This window comes from Lepus europaeus, chromosome 4 (genome assembly GCF_033115175.1).
Source record: "Lepus europaeus isolate LE1 chromosome 4, mLepTim1.pri, whole genome shotgun sequence".
Lineage (NCBI taxonomy): Eukaryota > Metazoa > Chordata > Mammalia > Lagomorpha > Leporidae > Lepus > Lepus europaeus.
The window spans coordinates 134,089,111-134,108,300 of record NC_084830.1 but is presented as its reverse complement, the minus strand read 5'-3'; the positions used below and the strand labels follow the sequence as shown (position 1 = coordinate 134,108,300).

The 19,190-nt window shown below is 41.9% G+C and overlaps 1 protein-coding gene across 1 annotated transcript in view; it reads right to left on the bottom strand.

Annotated features, from left to right (window-relative positions):
* Nucleotides 1–12,620: 12,620 nt before the first annotated feature.
* LARS1 (leucyl-tRNA synthetase 1) overlaps nt 12,621–19,190 on the bottom strand; it is a 76,538-nt gene continuing 69,968 nt past the window's right edge. The window contains exons 31-32 of the mRNA XM_062188909.1: nt 18,366–18,498; nt 12,621–13,020 (exon numbers count right to left, since the gene is read on the bottom strand). Coding sequence (XP_062044893.1) covers nt 12,815–13,020; nt 18,366–18,498 — 339 coding nt within the window. The 3' untranslated portion in view covers nt 12,621–12,814. The remainder of the gene's footprint in view (nt 13,021–18,365; nt 18,499–19,190) is intronic.

Sequence of the window (19,190 nt, the reverse complement as noted above, 5' to 3'; positions counted from 1 at the left end):
AAAGCATTTATCTAGCTAAGTGCCCGTTGGTCTTTCCTTGAAGACACAGAAGCTGCAGCTTTCCACCATGTGCTGTGGCTGAGAACCAGCAGGGGCCTCTCTTCACTCCCAGGGCGAGCGCTTGATTCAGCAAGATCATACAAATCCCATAACTTACCCAAAAGCAGGGACAGAAAGGTCCTTCAGCCCACGCATCAGACTGGAATCCCATCTCATGAAAGAGTACTCCTTACCTGTGGGCTATGCTAGCTGGCCCCAAGCCCCTAAGTCTTTTTAGAACTTGTAGAAACCCCCTGCTCTCCCATGGACTTCACTGGCAATGCCAGGGAAGTGCAGCTTCTTCCTAGTGAACCAGAGGGACAATCTAGGGAACAAAGCAGGGATCGGCTTGTAGTCACCTCTCTCCTGCTGTGCATCCTCAGGGTCTTAGGAGCCTCCCAGGTTTGCCTCTAGGACATGCCTTATGGAAGCATGGACCCTGAAACACTAGAAAATGTCCCCAGAAGACAAAATCAGGTGAAACCGCACATTGAGAGGGATCTGAAATCACATTAGGAAGACAACAGGAGGAAATTGCCAACAATAGTGTACATGCTTTTCACCAGACCCATACAGAAAGATTAAGTTTATGAACTTTAACTTGAATAAGGTTGCTAGCAAAAGCCTATAATGCCTTCCCAATTAAGATTCCTCAGACACAGTTTCATGAATTACCTACATCCACAGAGTTCTGGGCAACTCCCACTGTCTGCCCAACGGTAAGGATGCAGCCTCCATTCAGCATAGCTATGGTTCTTCTGCTTACCCTCTATTCCAAGGGCTTACCAGTGTCTGGCACATAATAAGCTCTCAATAACGTATTGAGTAAATGTGCTATACATGTAAATTCAGGTCTAAGAATAACAGAATCTGAGAGGTGATTACTAGTTTTCCAAAACTGATTTACAATAAAAGCCCCCTTTGAAGAGTGAACCACTATACATGTATGCTATGATTCCATATTTTCAAGTTTCATTTGTACCCAACTTCCCTAATCAGACATCTATTGTATGCAGTGACTAATGCACATGCCACACAGCTAATTCTTCTGCTTAAAAATTAAATGAAAAAGAAAGGAATGAAGAATGACAAGTATTTGTGACAAAGAAATAACAGCATTAGATCATCACTATTTGGCATAATCTCAACATAATAACTTACCAGAAAAGGATTTTCAAGGGGTACTGAAACTATTAGGTAAAACAAGATTGGGAATAGACTATTTCCAAGGTGTCACTCCACATGCTTCTAATTGTAGAAGAAAACACACACACACACACACAAAACCCCATATCTTACCTTGGGAGAGTATCTTAAAATGGAAAGATCTGAAAGTGTTTTTAAAAAGGAAAAAAGTATCTTTACCATAAAAGCTTTGGAAGTAGGACCAGTGCTGTGGCATAGTAGGCTAAGCCTCTACCTGTGGTGTTGGCATCCTATATGGGCTCCAGTTCATGTTCTAGCTGCTCCTCTTCCAATGCAGCTCTCTGCTTATGGCCTGGGAAAGCAGTGGAGGGTGGTCCAAGTGCTTGGGCCCCAGCACCCTTGTGGGAAACCTGGATGAAGCTCCTGGCTCCTGGTTTCAGATCAGATCAGCTCCAGCCGTTGCGGCCATTTGAGGAGTGAACCAACAGATGGAAGACATATTTCTCTCTCTCTCCCTCTCTTTTCCTGTAACTATGCCTCTCAAGTAAATAAAATAAAATCTTTAAAAAAAAAAAAAAAAGCTTTGGGAGTGATTTTAACAAAGACGCCCTTAGAATGTCCTGGAAGTGATCAAATGTATCATTAACAGAGAATTTTGGAAATTATCAAATTCATTATCACTAAAAGTGAGACAAACTGATTTTATGGGTTTTGTTTGTTTGCAAAAGAGAGAGTAACAGCAAGAGAGTAACACCCACTCCAGTTCACTCCTAAGGACCCACAATGGCCAGTGCTGAACTAGGGCTAAGACAGAAAGGTAATTTAGTCTGTCACCTAAGGGAGAGGAACCCAGTTACTTGAGTCACTGCTTGAGTGGGAAGCTGGAGTGAGGAGCTGGACCAGGAAAACAAACCCAGCTACTCTGGTGAGGGACATGGGTGTCTTCAATTACCAGACTACACACTTGCTCCTATGTGCCTTTTAAAAATACTTATTTAAGGCCGGCGCCGCGGCTCACTCGGCTAATCCTCCGGCTTGCGGCGCTGGCACACCGGGTTCTAGTCCCGGTCGGGGTACCCATCCTGTCCCGGTTGCCCCTCTTCCAGGCCAGCTCTCTGCTGTGGCCCGGGAGTGCAGTGGAGGATGGCCCAAGTGCTTGGGCCCTGCACCCCACGGGAGACCAGGATAAGCACCTGGCTCCTGCCATCGGAACAGCGCGGTGCGCAGGCCACAGCGCGCCTACCGCAGCAGCCATTGGAGGGTGAACCAATGGCAAAAAGGAAGACCTTTCTCTCTGTCTCCCTCTACTGTCCACTCTGCCTGTCAAAAAAAAAAAATTAAAAATACTTATTTATTTGAAAGGCAGCATGAAAGGGTGGAGAGATCTTCTATCCACTGGATACTCCTCAAATGGCTGCAACAGCCAGGACTGGGCCAGGCTGAAATCAAGAGCAAGGAACTCCATCTTGGTCTCCCCCATGAGTGACAGGGGCCCAAGGCCTCTGGACCATCTTCCACTGCCTTCCCAGGCATGCTAGGAGGAAGCTGGATTAGAAGTGTTATATCTAGGACTTGAACTAGCACTCTGAGAGGGGAAGTCATTGTCACAAGCAGCAGTCTGACCTGCTGTGCCAGAAGGCCAGCCCTTCTATGCACTTCTTGATATGATGCAATAGAAGAAATGTTTAGCCTAAATTACATCCAGTCTCCAGATTATGCTGTCCAATACAAATACAATTTCAGTCACATATGCAATTTCAAATTGTTTTTAGACTGTTTAGTAAAAACAGGAGAAATTAAGTTTTATGTAACCCAATATACACAAAATAGTACCATTATTATAGCATATAACCAGTATTGCTTACATTATGGAAATAATTTATGACCTATTTGCCATATTAAGTTTTTGAAGCCTAGAGTATATTCCACAATGACAGCACACCTCAGTCCAGACTAGCTACATTTCAGATACTCGATAGCCATATGTGGCACGTGGCCAAGGCACTGGCCATCAGAGCCAAGCCTACCTTCCACTCTAAGAAATAAGAGGGACAGAGAAACAAGTTACCATTTGCTCCTCCTTAGTAAGCATTCCCTTTCTCATATTTCACGACCCCCAGAGCAAGAGTCATGTGTTTTACAGATTTTTCTTTTCTCCTTATAACCAATTAAGCTCTTGTATAGCAGTGAGCAATTAGGAACTTACATAATGCTATCAACTTTGTGTTATTTTTTAATACAGATGTGGAGTTTTACCCAATGATATTAAGAAAAGGAAAACCAGTTTAACACAGCATTATATACACGCCTACTAGATCCAGGCACACAGCGTACTGAATGAATTTTTAAAAGAGAAAAACATATGGGCATAACTACGACAAACAGAGGACACGAATGAACATATCATTCCCATTCCCACTTCAAAACTGTGTGGTGTCTCTAGGGACAACTGATTTAAACTTCAAATCTCACCCTGGAATCCAAGAACCTTTGTAAGAAAGCCCATTTTACTTACCTGTTTCTGTTTTTTTCTCATTCCTATACAGATTAACATTCCATTCCTAGATTACTTCCCAAACAAATCATGCATCTGTTCTCAGCCATGAGCCCTTATCCACATATCTTCTTTTTTTAAAGATTCATTTATTTTTATTTAAACAGCAGAGAGAGAGAGAGAGAGAAATGTCTTCCATCTGCAGGTTCACTCTCCAAATGGCCACAAAGCCAGAGCTGGGCCAGGCTAAAGCCAGGAGCCAAGAACTCCAACCTAGTCTCCCAAATAAGTGGCAGGGGTCCAAGCCCTTGAGCCACCTTCCACTGCCTTCCCAGGTACAGTAGCAGGAAGCTGGAATGGAAACTGAAGCTGGACAGCACTCAAGTATAGGATGCTGGCATTACAAGCAGCAGCTTACCCTGGTGCACAGCAATGCCAGCCCCATCTGTGAAGTCTTACATGGCTGGGGTCCCTGTAAATTTCTTCCTCCTCTAATCTAATAGCCCTGACAATAATGCCCTTGAATTCTTTGTTCATAGAATAACTGTGCTGCAATCAACTAGGAACAGGGAAATCAAGGTTGTATCACCATTGCCCTACAGATAGACCTGACTTTTCATCTCTAGACCTGTTTCTTCATGAGGCGTCTTTGCTGTTTCTTCAGCACAACAGCTACTGTTTTTTACTTGCTGTCTCCTCTGCCCAAAATACTTTTGCCTAGGTATCTGCTAACAAAACTACATAGTTATTTATCAAATCCCCTGCAATGATGCACCTCTATAAATATGGACCATATACATAGGTTATGCATTACATCATTCTAGACAAATTCTATAAGGTACCAAAAACTTATAAACAACACAAATGTCCATCTAGAGGAGACTGGTTAAATAGGAGCCAATGTTGTAGTACAGCAGGTAGAGCTGTTACCTGCAGTGTCGGCATCCCATATGGGCACTAGTTCATGTCCTGGCTGCTCCACTTCTGATCCAGCTCCTTGCTAGTGGCCTGAGAAAATCAGCAAAAGATGGCCCAAGTGCTTGGGACCTGCTACCCACATGGGAGTCCCAGAGGAAGCTCCTGGCTCCTGGCTTCTGCCTGGCCCAGCCCCAGCACTGCAGACACCTTTGGAGTGAACCAGCAGATGGAAGATCTCTCTATCTCTCCTTCACTGACTTTCAAATAAATAAGTAAATCTTTTTCTTTTTCTTTTTTTTTTTTTTTTGGACAGGTAGAGTGGACAGTGAGAGAGAGAGAGAGAGAGAGAAAGGTCTTCCTTTTTTGCCGTTGGTTCACCCTCCAATGGCCGCCGTGGCCAGCACGCTGCGGCCAGCGCACCGCACTGATCCGAAGGCAGGAGCCAAGTGCTTATCCTGGTCTCCCATGGGGTGCAGGGCCCAAGCACTTGGGCCATCCTCCACTGCACTCCCAGGAGGGGCAACCGGGACAGAATCCAGTGCCCCGACCGGGACTAGAACCTGGTGTGCCAGCGCCGCAAGGCGGAGGATTAGCCTGTTGAACCACGGCACCGGCCAACGTAAATCTTTGAAAAAAAAAATAAACTATGGTATACCTTTACAACAGTCTTATGCAAAGGCGGGGTGGGAAGAAAGAAGAGAAAGGACAGAAATGGGGAAGAGAAGGAGAAAGAAAAAGATCTTTAAGGCCCAAAGGGGGGAATTATCCAGGCTATGACATTAGCTAAAAAAAAAACAAAGCGTAAAATTATTTTATAAATAATTCCACAGTTAGATATATCACGCCACCTGTCATTTAAGAGAAAATAGAGTACACATAAATATTTGCCTATTTTTGGGAAAAGAAATATAGGAAATATATATATAAAAACAAGAACTAATGATAATAGCTATTGAGAGAGTGAAAATGTGGTGCAAGAAAGTAAGAATTCTTTGAAGGGATATGATTTTGACTTTTCAACCATGTGTTACACCTATTCAAAAAATAAATAAAAAGAAAAAGCACACCATAAAATTGAATTTGAAGAGAAAAAAAGATTCTAACTCTATATCAAAACCAAAAAAGAACTCAAGAAACATTGCTTAAGAAATGACAAAAAGATCATTTCAGAAAACATTTCAATGCAGTGCTCTGAGATATGTTCCAGGGACATGAAGAACTACAAAACAAACAAAACTAAACTCTAGGCCGCACCGTGGCTCAATAGGCTAATCCTCCGCCTTGCGGCACCGGCACACCGGTTCTAGTCCCAGTAGGGGCACCGGATTCTGTCCCGGTTGCCCCTCTTCCAGGGCGGCTCTCTGCTATGGCCTGGGAGTGCAGTGGAGGATGGCCCAAGTGCTTGGGCCCTGCACCCCATGGGAGACCAGGAGAAGCACCTGGCTCCTGCCTTCGGATCAGCACTGTGCACCGGCCACGGCAGCCATTGGAGGGTGAACCAACGGCAAACGAAGACCTTTCTCTCTCTCTCTCTCTCTCTCTCTCACTGTCCACTCTGCCTGTCAAAAAAACTAAAAACAAACAAACAAACAAACTAAACTCTACTCCAATTTGCTGTTAATAGTAGTATTGGACTGGTAATTCTCAAACTAATAAAAGACCAAATAAGTAAACACTGAAATTCTTGAGAACCAAAGTCCTTAATGTGTCGGATAGGAAATACAAATACGTTAAAGACAAGACAGAAAACAAAGGTATTAGATAAAATGATGCTTTAAAAAAATACACACATGCACACACACACATTTCTTAGCGTTGTACATTGGAAAGACTTAAAAAACACAAATGTGTGTAGAAGTAATGAACACATAAAACATCTGGATTTTGATTTGTTAATACCACCCTTCATTAAAATGAAGTAGAGCTCCTTCGAGAAAAGACTGATTCCAGTTCCGACACAGGAAAATACATTATGGGCTGAAACCTTCTTGTGCTATTAAACAAAAATATGCTCAAGACTGATGGGGAAAAAGGACACAGGAGCCAGCCTGAATGAGGCTTCCTATTGGTTCATTAATTTTTTTTTAAGATTTATTCATGGCTGGCGCCACGGCTCACTTGGCTAACCCTCCGCCTGTGGCGCCGGTACCCCGGGTTCTAGTCCCGGTTGGGGCACCGGATTCTGTCCCGGTTGCTCCTCTTCCATCCAGCTCTCTGCTGTGGCCCAGGAAGGCAGTGGAGGATGGCCCAAGTTTTTGGGCCCTGTACCCACACCGGAGACCAGGAGGAAGCACCTGGCTCCTGGCTTCGGATCGGCGCAGGCACTAGCCGTAGTGGCGATTTGGGGGGTGAACCAACGGAAAAGGAAGACCTTTCTGTCTCTCTCTTTAACTCTACCTGTCAAAAAAAAAAATTTATTCATTTATTTGAATGTCAGAGTTATACAGAGAGAGAAGGAGAGGCAGCGAGAGAGAGGTCTTCCATCTGCTGGTTCACTCCCCAACTGGCCACAACAGCCGGAACTGTACCAATCCAAAGCCAGGAGCCAGGAGCCTCCTCTGGGTCTCCCATGTGGGTGCAGGGGCCCAAGGACTTGGGCCATCCTCTACTGCCTTCCCTGCATCAGAAGTGGAGCAGCCGGGACCCAAACCAGTGCCCATGTGAGATGATGGCACTGCAGGCAGCGGCCTTACCCACTATGCCACAGCACTGGCCCCACCTACTGGTTCATTTACAAAAATGTCAGCATTCATGGAATAAAGATGACAATGTATTATAGCACTATGAAAAAAGGATCCATCAGTTCACAGCTATTTGAAAAGAACCCTAGAAAAAACTTGGAAGCAAAGAGGAAACCTCTTTATAATTTCATCATCTTTAAAAACTCACCAGATTACTACTAACAATTTAATGACTAAGATTATACATGGATGCCACCACCTGGTGAGTTTGCTGCTAAATAGGTATCAGTCCATTCGGGTTGTTATACAAACATCTTAGAATGGGAAATTTATAAAAAATATTATTGCTCACAGTTATGAAGGCTGCAAAGTCCAAGATCAAAGTACCAGCAAAGGGGTTTGGTGATGTGGTACAGAGGTTTAAGTCCCTGCTTGTAATGCACACATGCCGTATCAGAGTACTGGTCTGTGACCTGGCTACATCACCTCCAACCCAGCTTCCTGCTAAATGTGCCTGCTAAGCAGTGGCTAATGGTTCAAGCACTTACCCTGCCACCTATGTGGGAGACCCAGATTGAATTCCTGGTTCCTAGCATCAGCCTGTCCCAGACTAAGCTGTTGTATTCATTTGATTAGTAAACCAGCAAATTGAAGACTGCTCACTGTCACTTTCAAAAAAATAAACTTAAAAAAAATACTGGTAGATTCACTAACTACAAAGGCCTACTGCTCACAGATTGTGCTGTGCATCCTCACATGAAAGGACAGAGAGATCCCTCAAACCTGTTTTATAAGGGCACTAACCCCAGCAGGAGAGCAGCCCTTACCACCTGATCACTTCCCCAAGGCCTGTCTCTTCAAAATCCTCACCATCATGGTTAGGTTTCAACATGCGAGTCCTGGTAGGGACACAAATACACAGGCCACAGCAACAGAACATTCACATAAGTCTTAAAACATCAACTTATGGGCGATTTACCAGCTATAAGAGGGAAGAGGGTACCTTTTCAATGGAGAAATATGAATATATCACTTTAACCAAGTGATCAAACAGTATCATCAATAATGGAACAAACCAATAATACATTAATACTTATTTCATGAGGTGGGAAATATAACCTATGCAGTACTGCTGCCAAGACTTTTAAAGCTAACCAGGAGAAAATAGACAAATTCAGATGGTGAGGCATCCTATTAACAAACGGCTTGGAATCTTCAAAAACGTTACTGCCATGAAAGACCAAAAAAGAAAAAGCAGCAGAGAAGCTGTTCTAGTTCAAAGGAAAATAACAGACATAACCACAAAATGGAGAGCTTGATCTTCTATTGGATCCTGACAGCTTACAAACACTATTGATGAGATAATGGGGAAATTCTATTAGGAAAACTAATTACCTGAAATTATTGTATCAGGTTAAATTTCTTTGGCATGCTGCAGGTGTTGTGACACAGTGGGTTACCCCGCTACTTGAGAAACCTATTATCCTGTATCGGAACGTGGGGTTTAATTCCTGGCAACTCTGCTTCCAACCCAACTTCCAGCTAACACATTGTGGGAGACAGCAGATAATGGTTCAAGAGTTTGGGTCCTTACCACTCATGCAGGAGACCTGGATGGGGTTCCAGGCTCCTAGCTTCAGATCGGCCCAACTTTGGCTACTATGTGCATTTGAGGAGTGAACCAAAGAATGGAAGCTCTCTCTCTCCATTTCTCTGCTTTTCTAGTAGATGAAAATAAACCAAACATTTAAAAAAATCCTTTGGGCACAATATTGATATTGTGATGGAAGAACGAACTGCTTGGAGTTGCATGCCTAAATACTGAAAGAACTATCATCATATCTGTAACTTATTAGCAAACGGTTCAGAACTTTTAAAAAAAAAAGTACATTCTAAAAACAATGTGGAATCCTGAGTAGGATCCTGTAATGATAAAAAGATATTAGAAAAACTGGTGAAATCCCAATAACATCTACAATTTAGCTAATGGTAATATGCCAACATAGTTGTAAGTTCTGACAACTGAACCAAAGTTACATAAGATGCTAATATGGGAAACTACGTGAAAGCTATACAGAAACTCTGTAGTACAGATGCAACTTTTCTGTAAATCTAAAACTATTCCAGAATTTAAAAATTATTTAAATATATATATTGGGGGGCCGGCACTGTGGCGCAGCAGGTTAACGCCCTGGCCTGAGGCGCCAGCATCCCATATGAGTGCTGGTTCAACTCCTGGCTGCTCCACTTCCCATCCAGCTCTCTGCTGGGAGGGCAGTAGATGGCCCAAGTCCTTGGGCCCCTGCACCCGCGTGGGAGACCTGGAAGAAGCTCCTGGTTTCGGATTGGCGCAGCTCCAGCTGTTGGAGCCAATTGGGGAGTGAACCAACAGAAGGAAGACCTCTCTGCCTCTGCCTCTCCTTTCTCTGTGTAACTCTGACTTTCAAATAAATAAATAAATCTTTAAAATATATATATATGTATATATAATATATATATTAGGGGCCAGTGCCGTGGCATAGCAGGCAAAGTTGCTGCCTCCAGTGCCAGTATCCCATGTGGGTGCTGGTTCGAGTCCCAGCTGCTTGGACCCCTTCACCCACATGGGAGATCTGGAGGGAGCTCCTGGCTTCTGGCTTCAGAATGGCCCATCTCTGGTCATTGTGGTATAAAAGAGGTAAAACAAATATGGCAAAACCCTAGCGATCGGTAAATCTGAACAGGTATATGAATATTTATTAGCCAATTACTTCCACTTTTCTGTAACCTTTTAATTCTCCCCCTCTTTTTAAAAGATTTTATTTATTTGAAAGGCAGAGTTAGAGAGAGAGAGAGATCTTCCATCTGCTAGTTCACTCTTCAAATGGCTACAACAGCCAGAGCTGGGCCAGGCCAAAGCTAGGAGCATAGAACTCCATCCACATCTCCCACATAGGTACTGGGGCCCAAAGATTTGAATCATCTTCCACTGCTTTCACAAGTACATTAGCAGGGAGCTGAACCAGAAGCAAAGAAGCTGTTGGGACTTGACTTTGTGCCCAAATGTAATGCCAGCATTGCAGGCTTAACCTGCTATGTCATAACGCAGGCCCCTATAAACTTTACAATTATCAAATTAAATGTTAAAGCTACAAGGTTAAAATGGAAAATATATCACACATTACCAGTAACCCAAAAATAATTCTAAATTTAGCACATTAAAGTTAAAATGACAAAATAGCCTTTGGGGGGGATTTTATATTAAGAGTTGATATGGGGGCTGGTATTGTGGGTAAAGCCACCACCTATGGTGCAGGCATCCCATACAGGCAGTGGTTCAAGTCTCATTTGTTCCACTCTATGTCCAGTTCCCTGCTAATGCACCTGGGAAAGCAGAGCAGAGGCCCTGAGTACCTGGGTCCCTGCTCTCATGTGGGAGACCGGGAAGTTGTTCTTGGTTCCTGCCTTCTGTCTGGCCCAGCCCTGACCATTGTAGCCATTTTGGGAAGTGAACCAGTAGACAGATCTCTGTCTCTTCCACTCTCTATAATTCTGCCTTTCAAATAAATAAAATAAATATTTAAAAGAAAAGAAGAGTTGACATAGGGAATAGTCATGTATAGAACATCTCTATACTCATTGTAAACAGCTGTAACATGGAGAATTTTGAAAATTAATCAAATTTTATCACTAGCAAACTAATAATTTCTGTTGCTTTTTCTTTTTTAAGAGAGATAGCAACAAAAACAGCTACTCTGCTTCTAATCCAGCTCCCTGTTAATGTACCTGACAAAGCAGCAGAAGATAACTCAAATTCTTAAGCCCTGAAATCCATGCGGGAGACCTAGGTAGAGTTCCAGGCTCTTAGCTTTGGCCTGATTCAGCCCTGATAGTTGCAGGCATCTGGGGCGTGACAGAAGCTCGCTCTCTCTTGTTGTGCCTACAAAAATTTAAAAAAAAAAAAAAAAAAAACTTAAGTCAATCAATCTTCATAAAAAGAAACTGGTCCTTCTTCATATTGAACCTATCAAAAGTAGAAATGTTTCTCTTATCTGCCAGTCAATACCTTCCATTTTTTCCTCATATGAAGACAGATGGCACAGACATTAAAAGATTTTCCAGTAAGAATAGAAGAATACATTTATAACACAGTGAGCATGATATTTAAACACAACTGGATTCAAATTTGGTAAATGCATGATTTCTCAAGGGAAAAAAAATCCTCTCTTTAAAAATGCTTAAACTTAGCATAGATGAAATACACTGCTAGGTTGGCATAGCAGGTAAAGCCGCTGCCTGTAATGCTGGTATCTCATCTGGACATCAGTTCATGTCCTGACTGCTCCACTTCCGATTCAGCTCCCTGCTCATGGACTGGGAAAAGCAGTGGAAGATGGTTCAAGTGTTTGGATCCCTGGACCCATGTAGAGGACCCAGATGAAGCTCCTGGCTCCTGGGTTTGGCCTGGCTTAGCCCTGACTGTTCAGCTATGCAGGAGCTAACCAGTGGATGGAAGATCTGTCTCTCCTTCAGAGCTGTAGACATGACGTTCAAATAAACAAATAAATCTTCAAAAAATATCTACTGCTTGTAAACTATTCATATTGTTAGTTGATATTATTAGAGCTTATAAAAAAGACTTATAAAATGCAAAACCTATTTGTTCTTTATACAAAGTACTCAGTGATTATAGTTAAAATATTTTCATTTGCTCATTTAAATCATCTTTTCTTAAAAAAAACAGAACTATCTAATTTACTACTTTTCCTCTTTAACAGGCTGACTGTTTAATGGATATACTATAAACAGCTGTTGGATACTCCTTAGCCTTATTCCACAGTATGAAGTATACTTCATACCTCATTAAAAAAGCCTGACACTGGCTGGCACCACGGCTCACTTGGCTAATCCCCCGCCTGCGGCGCCGGCACCCCATGTTCTAGTCCCCGTTGGGGCGCCGGATTCTGTCCCGGTTGCTCCTCTTCCAGTCCAGCTCTCTGCTATGGCCCGAAAAGGCAGTAAAGGATGGCCCAAGTCCTTGAGCCCTGCACCCGCATGGGAGACCAGGAGGAAGCACCTGGCTCCTGACTTCAGATCGGCACAGCACCCTAGCGGCCATTTGGGGGGTGAACCAACGGAAGGAAGACCTTTCTCTTTGTCTCTCTCTAACTCTGCCTGTCAAAAAAAAAAAAAAAAAAAAAAAGCCTGACACTTTATGTTAATCTTAAAAACCAGAAGCTCTGGGAAACAGTGGAAATCTGCTTTAAAAAAAAAGTATGCCATTCTCTCTGTCTCTCTCTCTCACTGTCCACTCTGCCCGTCAAAAAAAAAAAAAGTATGCCACAAACCATTTCTCTTAGAGGTCCAAATGTGAGAAAAAAATTTATTAGGTTCAGGAGTCAAAGACAACTTTATATAACTATGGTTACATGCAGAATTTGATGGTTAGAAATTAACTCTACTGGAGCCTAGTCCTGGGTTCTCATAGCCGGTCAGCAGGCATAATCACGGTGGTATTATCCTGAGACACCAGGATAAATCTCCGATCTGCTTCAGTTTAATGAACCAGATAGATCATTGTGTCGCCAATATCTGCCCGTAGGCCATTTTCAGTGAGGTGAATTTTCTTGCTTGTGAGGTCCACGTGGAAAACAGCATGCTCAGATATGGGAGACTTCCCAGTATGCTCTTTTCCAAGGACAGGAACTTGCCGGGGCCCCAACAGTGGATCATTGAATCTCATCAATTTCACTTTGGAAAGATCTGGAACAAAAAAGTTTATCAATATGAGCATTTAATTACAGTCACTGACTCAAAATTATAAATGAAACTACAATCACATTTTAAACCAACTGGTTTTTATATCTAAACAAAGATATTCTTACTGGATTACTAAATAGGATCCAATCTCAGGATCAAAGCTAAAATCCAATAAACCTTCATTCCCTTTGAGCTATTACACAGATAACTGTTAGAGATTCTGTACAAACTCAGGAATTACAAATCAAGAGAGAGGAAGAACTGAGTTTATTTCTTAGCACTGTCCTGGATGATCGCTCACACAATTTTATATATGCTTTATTATTCAAAATATAAAAAAGTCTACAGCTTATTTTTTTCTTTTTGGAATATATTAAACCTATAAAAGATGTAGCTTTTGAATATACTTTTGGAGAAACTATTTTAAAATATTATTCTAAGAAACAGTATTCCCAGTTTCTTGTCTTGCTCAAAAGATGAAAGTGTTTGTATTAACAAGATGATGAGAGGCAAGGAGAGAAAGGGTAGGGCAGAAGAAAAAGGTATAGCTTTTAGAACTTTGAGCTTTAGGATAAGCTCCAATCTTAGTTGAAATTTTACTGATCTATTCTTATGCAAGCTGGTAAGATGGCTATCACGAAAAAAAAAAAAAAAAAAGTTGTCCTTTGAACAAATTTATGATCCAACAACTGAGCCCAAAAGAAATTTATTTAAGCAATTCTGAGACTTCCCAACATAAAATGGCTTTATTCTATATGGTAGAAAAACACCATACATGGCTACAAATGCTGATTCTGGGTTTATGTTTCACTGTAAGTACAACATGGTTGGTCACGCTTAACCTAATCTACAGGAATAAAAGATATTTTCTGAATTATTTTCCACCCCTTTTTAAAACAGATCACTGGGTGGTCCATGACTTACACTCTCCTATGTTGCCTTGGGAATACAAAGTTTAGAATGAGCAGGATAAGAGATAAAAGGAAACATTAATGCAGCTGGCAGCTATACCAGGACACAACTTATTCAGGCATTCTGTTCTCTTTGAGAAACAAAGACTGAAGAACAGCAAGTTTAGAGAAGAGATCTTGGGGCTTATGGAGCAATTACCTGCAACTACCATGAAAGCAAACCCTGCATGAAGAGTCTTTGGAAGTCTCTGCAAAGACCACACAACCTATTCCTGCTATATCACAAACCCTGGAAACTGAAACAGGAAAGGAGCATGCAGTCTTCATGACAGCCAAGATCTTATTTTCAGAAAGAATAAAATTCATTTTAACAGCTTTTGCAATTCAACTTGAACATCAATGGCACCAAATATTTCGCTACAGAAGCAGTGACAGGTCCTGCCAGTAGACTTTATGCAACCTGTGTTGATTTTTTTTTACTTCTTTTATTGCAAATATGCCTCTCTCTAACAGTCCTCCCTCCCCACTCCAAACAATTCTGATTTACTCTATTTCAAAGAAACCTTAACACTCAATGAGACTCCTAAGTGACAAAACACATTTACTTTGATGTTTCATCATGTAGTTCATTATTGTCAATAAATTCTTGAAGATTTCTTAGTGGTTTTACTATCTTTTCTTATTCCAGATCTCTCTTATCACTGAAAATGTTGAAATCCAAGTCTGCAACTACACAAGATTTAAGGCTCTTAGAGGAAACATGAGAGTGATTGAAAGCCCCCAGGGATTGATAATGTGAAATGGAGCCTTTCACCTCCAAGTTATTAGTTCACATGTGGCACGGGCTGCGAGTGATTTTAAGTCATTATCATCAAACAGTCACTCAGAGGCCTTTATGGAGTGAAATGATGGTTTTAGTACAGTTCCTCCTGGACCTGGTTCATAATCACCCTCAATACAATTGGCACTAATTGGACGACTTGCTGGCTATTGTAGCAGACAGACCAAAAACTTTATCACTGAATTTCACTCTTTTTACATCTCATGTATTCAAAATACTCAGCCCCCTTAGACATCAAAGTACCCTGAGGACTAGAAAAGTACCAAGGGTGTATCTTTTCTGTGGATACTCACAGAAATATCAAATTCAAAATCTCCCCATTTCTGTTTCCTAAAATTCACAGCGGCTACTAACACCAAACTTAAATACTTTATGACAATATTATTCAAAACGAGTATGATAAAGGAGGTAAGGCTCAATGAGAGAAAACATATTTCAATCCTATTCTCAAGAATCAAATCAGTGCTGTATCTTAGTACATTTAAAAGGTAACAACTTTAACATTTTATTATACAATTCTCAGTATGGAATATACCCTCTCACATGCTAAAACCTCTTAATAATCAGATCCAGGGTCCACACAAATACCTATTTTTTTTGAAATCCACTACAGTATTCTTCAAGGCTAAGAGTTCTTATACAAAATCTTCTCATTACTGAACATATTTTAAAAAAAAATAGAAAGCCACAAAATGGCTTCCTATATTCTCTTATTTCCAAATACTCAAGTTTTGCTTCTTGTGGCCTATAAGTTCTAAGGATGGAGCTGTCATTCTCTGATACCTTATTTGCTAAGTGAACATGATAAATGTCTGTAACAACATGATGAGCTGCAAAGATATTTAACTAATGGAAATAAGCTAAACCTAAGAGGACAAACACATGATTCCACCTATATGAGGTACCGAGAAGAGTCACATATAGAGACAAAAAGCAGAACACAGTTACTAGGGTCCAGACAGAGGTACAATGAGAAGTTACAGCTTTCTGGAGATGGATGGTGGTGCTGGCTGTGCAACGATGTGAAAGCACTAGATGTCACTGAACTGTACATTTAAAAATGACTAAAATGATAAATTTTACATTACATGTATTTTACAATTAAAAAATATGTCTAAAACAAGAAAATCCCTAAGCCTTGTATATGGCTGGTAATGACACTCAGTACAGTGAAACCAGCAACTGCCATTTCCCTCCTAGTGCACCACTGCCTTCACTCTTATGTACGCAGTGTTCAAGGCCCACCCAAGCAGCATTTTCTCCATAAATTCACCTCTGATCACCACAGTTGGAAATAATCCCACCTCCCTCTGCCCTGCACACGTTACCCGTAATGCTCTGACTACATTCTGCAGCTTCTCCAAGGTGGTAATTAAGTGTTTCAAGAGCTTAGCTCCTTCACTAGATGCAGCCCCTAACAAGCTGTACCCAATCCCCCAGGACACACAAGCAGTCTCCACACACACTGCACATGGGAGTCTCTCAATAAATGTGCAGAGAAGGAGGTTAAACAACTTCAAGAGAACACAAAATAGTTGGCAGAATGAATTCCAAAGGGATATTTCAAGTGTTCTATATTAATGAACATGATTCCATAAATTATTTCACTGTCTGGAGTTTACAAATTGTTTAAGAAAAGTTTTATACTGATAAAAAGTTGTCCAGGCCGGCGCCACGGCTCAATAGGCTAATCCTCCGCCTTGCGGCGCCAGCACACCAGTTTCTAGTCCCGGTCGGGGCACCGACTCTGTCCCAGTTGCCCCTCTTCTAGGCCAGCTCTCTGCTGTGGCCAGGGAGTGCAGTGGAGGATGGCCCAAGTGCTTGGGCCCTGCACCCCATGGGAGACCAGGAGAAGCATCTGCCTCCTGCCATTGGATCAGTGTGGTGCGCCGGCCGCAGCGCGCCAGCCGCGGTGGCCATTGGAGGGTGAACCAACGGCAAAGGAAGACCTTTCTCTCTGTCTCTCTCTCTCACTGTCCACTCGGCCTGTCAAAAAAAAATAAAAATAAAAATAAAGAAAAAAAAAATTAGGCCGGCGCTGTGGCTTAACAGGCTAATCCTCCGCCTTACGGCGCCGGCACACCGGGTTCGAGTCCCGGTCAGGGCGCCGGATTCTATCCCGGTTGCCCCTCTTCCAGGCCAGCTCTCTGCTATGGCCCGGGAAGGCAGTGGAGGATGGCCCAAGTCCTTGGGCCCTGCACCCGCATGGGAGACCAGGAGAAGCACCTGGCTCCTGGCTTCGGATCAGCGAGATGCGCTGGCTGCAGCGGCCATTGGAGGGTGAACCAACGGCAAAAAGGAAGACATTTCTCTCTGTCTCTCTCTCTCTCTATCCACTCTGCCTGTCAAAAAAAAAAAATTTAAAAATTAAAAAAAAAAGAAAAAAGAAAGTTGTCCAAACAACTTTTGACTGCTATCAAAACAATACAAACTGGAGAATGTCAATACTAATTTGTCCTCATAATTCAGAAGAAAAGTAATGCAGAAACACACTAACTCCCTTAATACTCTGCTCAGCTTAGGACCTAGCTGGGTAATGTGGGAAAAGGCATAAATTGTCACAAAAATTTAATCACAGAACATGTATACTTAATCATGATAAGAAACTAAGAAATTATTGACATATTTTACATGAAGGCACACTATTTAAAAGAAACAGTATGGGCTTCAGAGTTATATAGGCTTGCATGTGAATTCCAACTCCAAGATTTACTAGTCTAAAGAACTTTTCAAGTTACTTAGCCTTTCTGAGCCTCTATATGTACAAGGGGAATAATTAATATCCCCTATGTTATGGGGTTATAGAAGAATTAAATCGCTAATACTTGAATATGGTAGACAATCAAGAACTCTTATTCTGTTGTTCTTCCTTCTCCAGGAACAGAACTAGCTAGACAGGTTTCTGTAGGATACTAAAGATCATGGGTTCCTTAATAGTGAATGCCTGAGAAACACAAATCATTTGTTAACATTTTAGAGCCAGAGGGCGGCGTTGTGGTGCAACAGGTTAGCCCACCGCCTGCACTGCCGGCATCCCATATGGGGGCCAGCTGGAGTCCCAGCTGCTCCACTTCTGATCCAGGTCCCTGCTAATGCACCTGGGAAATTGCTGGAGGACGGTCCAAGTCCTGGGGCTCCTGTACCCACGTGGGACACTTGGAAAAAGCTTCTGGCTCCTAACTTCAGCCTGGCACAGCCCCAGCTGTTGCAGCCATTTGGGAAGTGAACCAGCACATGGAAGATCTCTCTCTCTCTCATTCTGTCTGTTTCTGTAATGCTACCTTCCAAATAAATAAAACAAGCCTTTTTTTTTTTTTTTAGAGCTAGATAGAATTAAAAAAAAAATCTAATCCAATATCCTCATTTCACTAAAAGAGAAGTCAGTTTACAGCTTAAGAGACATGACAAAGTCACCAAGCAACCTAACCACAGAGTCTCAAATAGAATATAGGCTTTCTGATTCTGGGACTAGTATTCATTCCACAATATTATTCAGCTGTGTCTAAGCAAACCAGTTATTTTCTTCCTTCCCTCTGCTTGAAATTCATCAAATCCACAAGCCTCTGCCAAATGTGAATTTCGGGAATATGATTTACCTTTGATTCCTCGGTCCATTTTCATTAAACGCCTGATGACAGAATCACAGTTGTCTCCTTGCCTGATTTCCACTTTGGTTGAGAAGTGGCCATTGGATGGCTGGGGATTCACTAGGGAAATTGGCACACCAGGCTAATTTGAAAATAAAGAATGAATATTTGTGATAGTAAATAAAACTTGAATACTGCCAAAGGTGGGAGAATCTCTGCTTTTTAATAATCAATGAGACATGTATCTAACCTAAGCAGTCTAAAATCATGACCGAGACATACTCAAATTGGAAAGAAAAGTTGTACAAGCTCATGTGTACAACCACATGCCTAGGTTAAAATAGCTACAACTACATATATGATGGATAATAATAATAATCATGTTTTCTCTTTCACAACCACCATTAGTCACTGAATTTCTACTATGTAGGAGGCACTGTACTAAGCACTTTACAGATATTAGTTCTATATTCTAAAAGGTAGTTCTTTTGGATTCTTGTTCACAAATGAGAAGCTGGGTATAAGAAAAATCAAGAAATCAGCTCAAGTTTACACAGCCAGTAAATGGCAAGGCAAGAATTAAACCCAGTTTTATGCCATACTACCTCCCAAACTATAGAAGCTATACCACAGCCAAGGACCCTGTTTGTTATAAAAGCCAAATGAGTCTTGTGAAAGACTTACATGCCTGGTAGCTTAACAAAATATTCTAAAGTGGCTTGAGATAAATTAGCGTGCTTCAAAAAGTTCACAAAAGGGGCCGGCGCCATGGCTCAACAGGCTAATCCTCTGCCTTGAGGCGCCGGCACATGGGATTCTAGTCCCGGTCGGGGC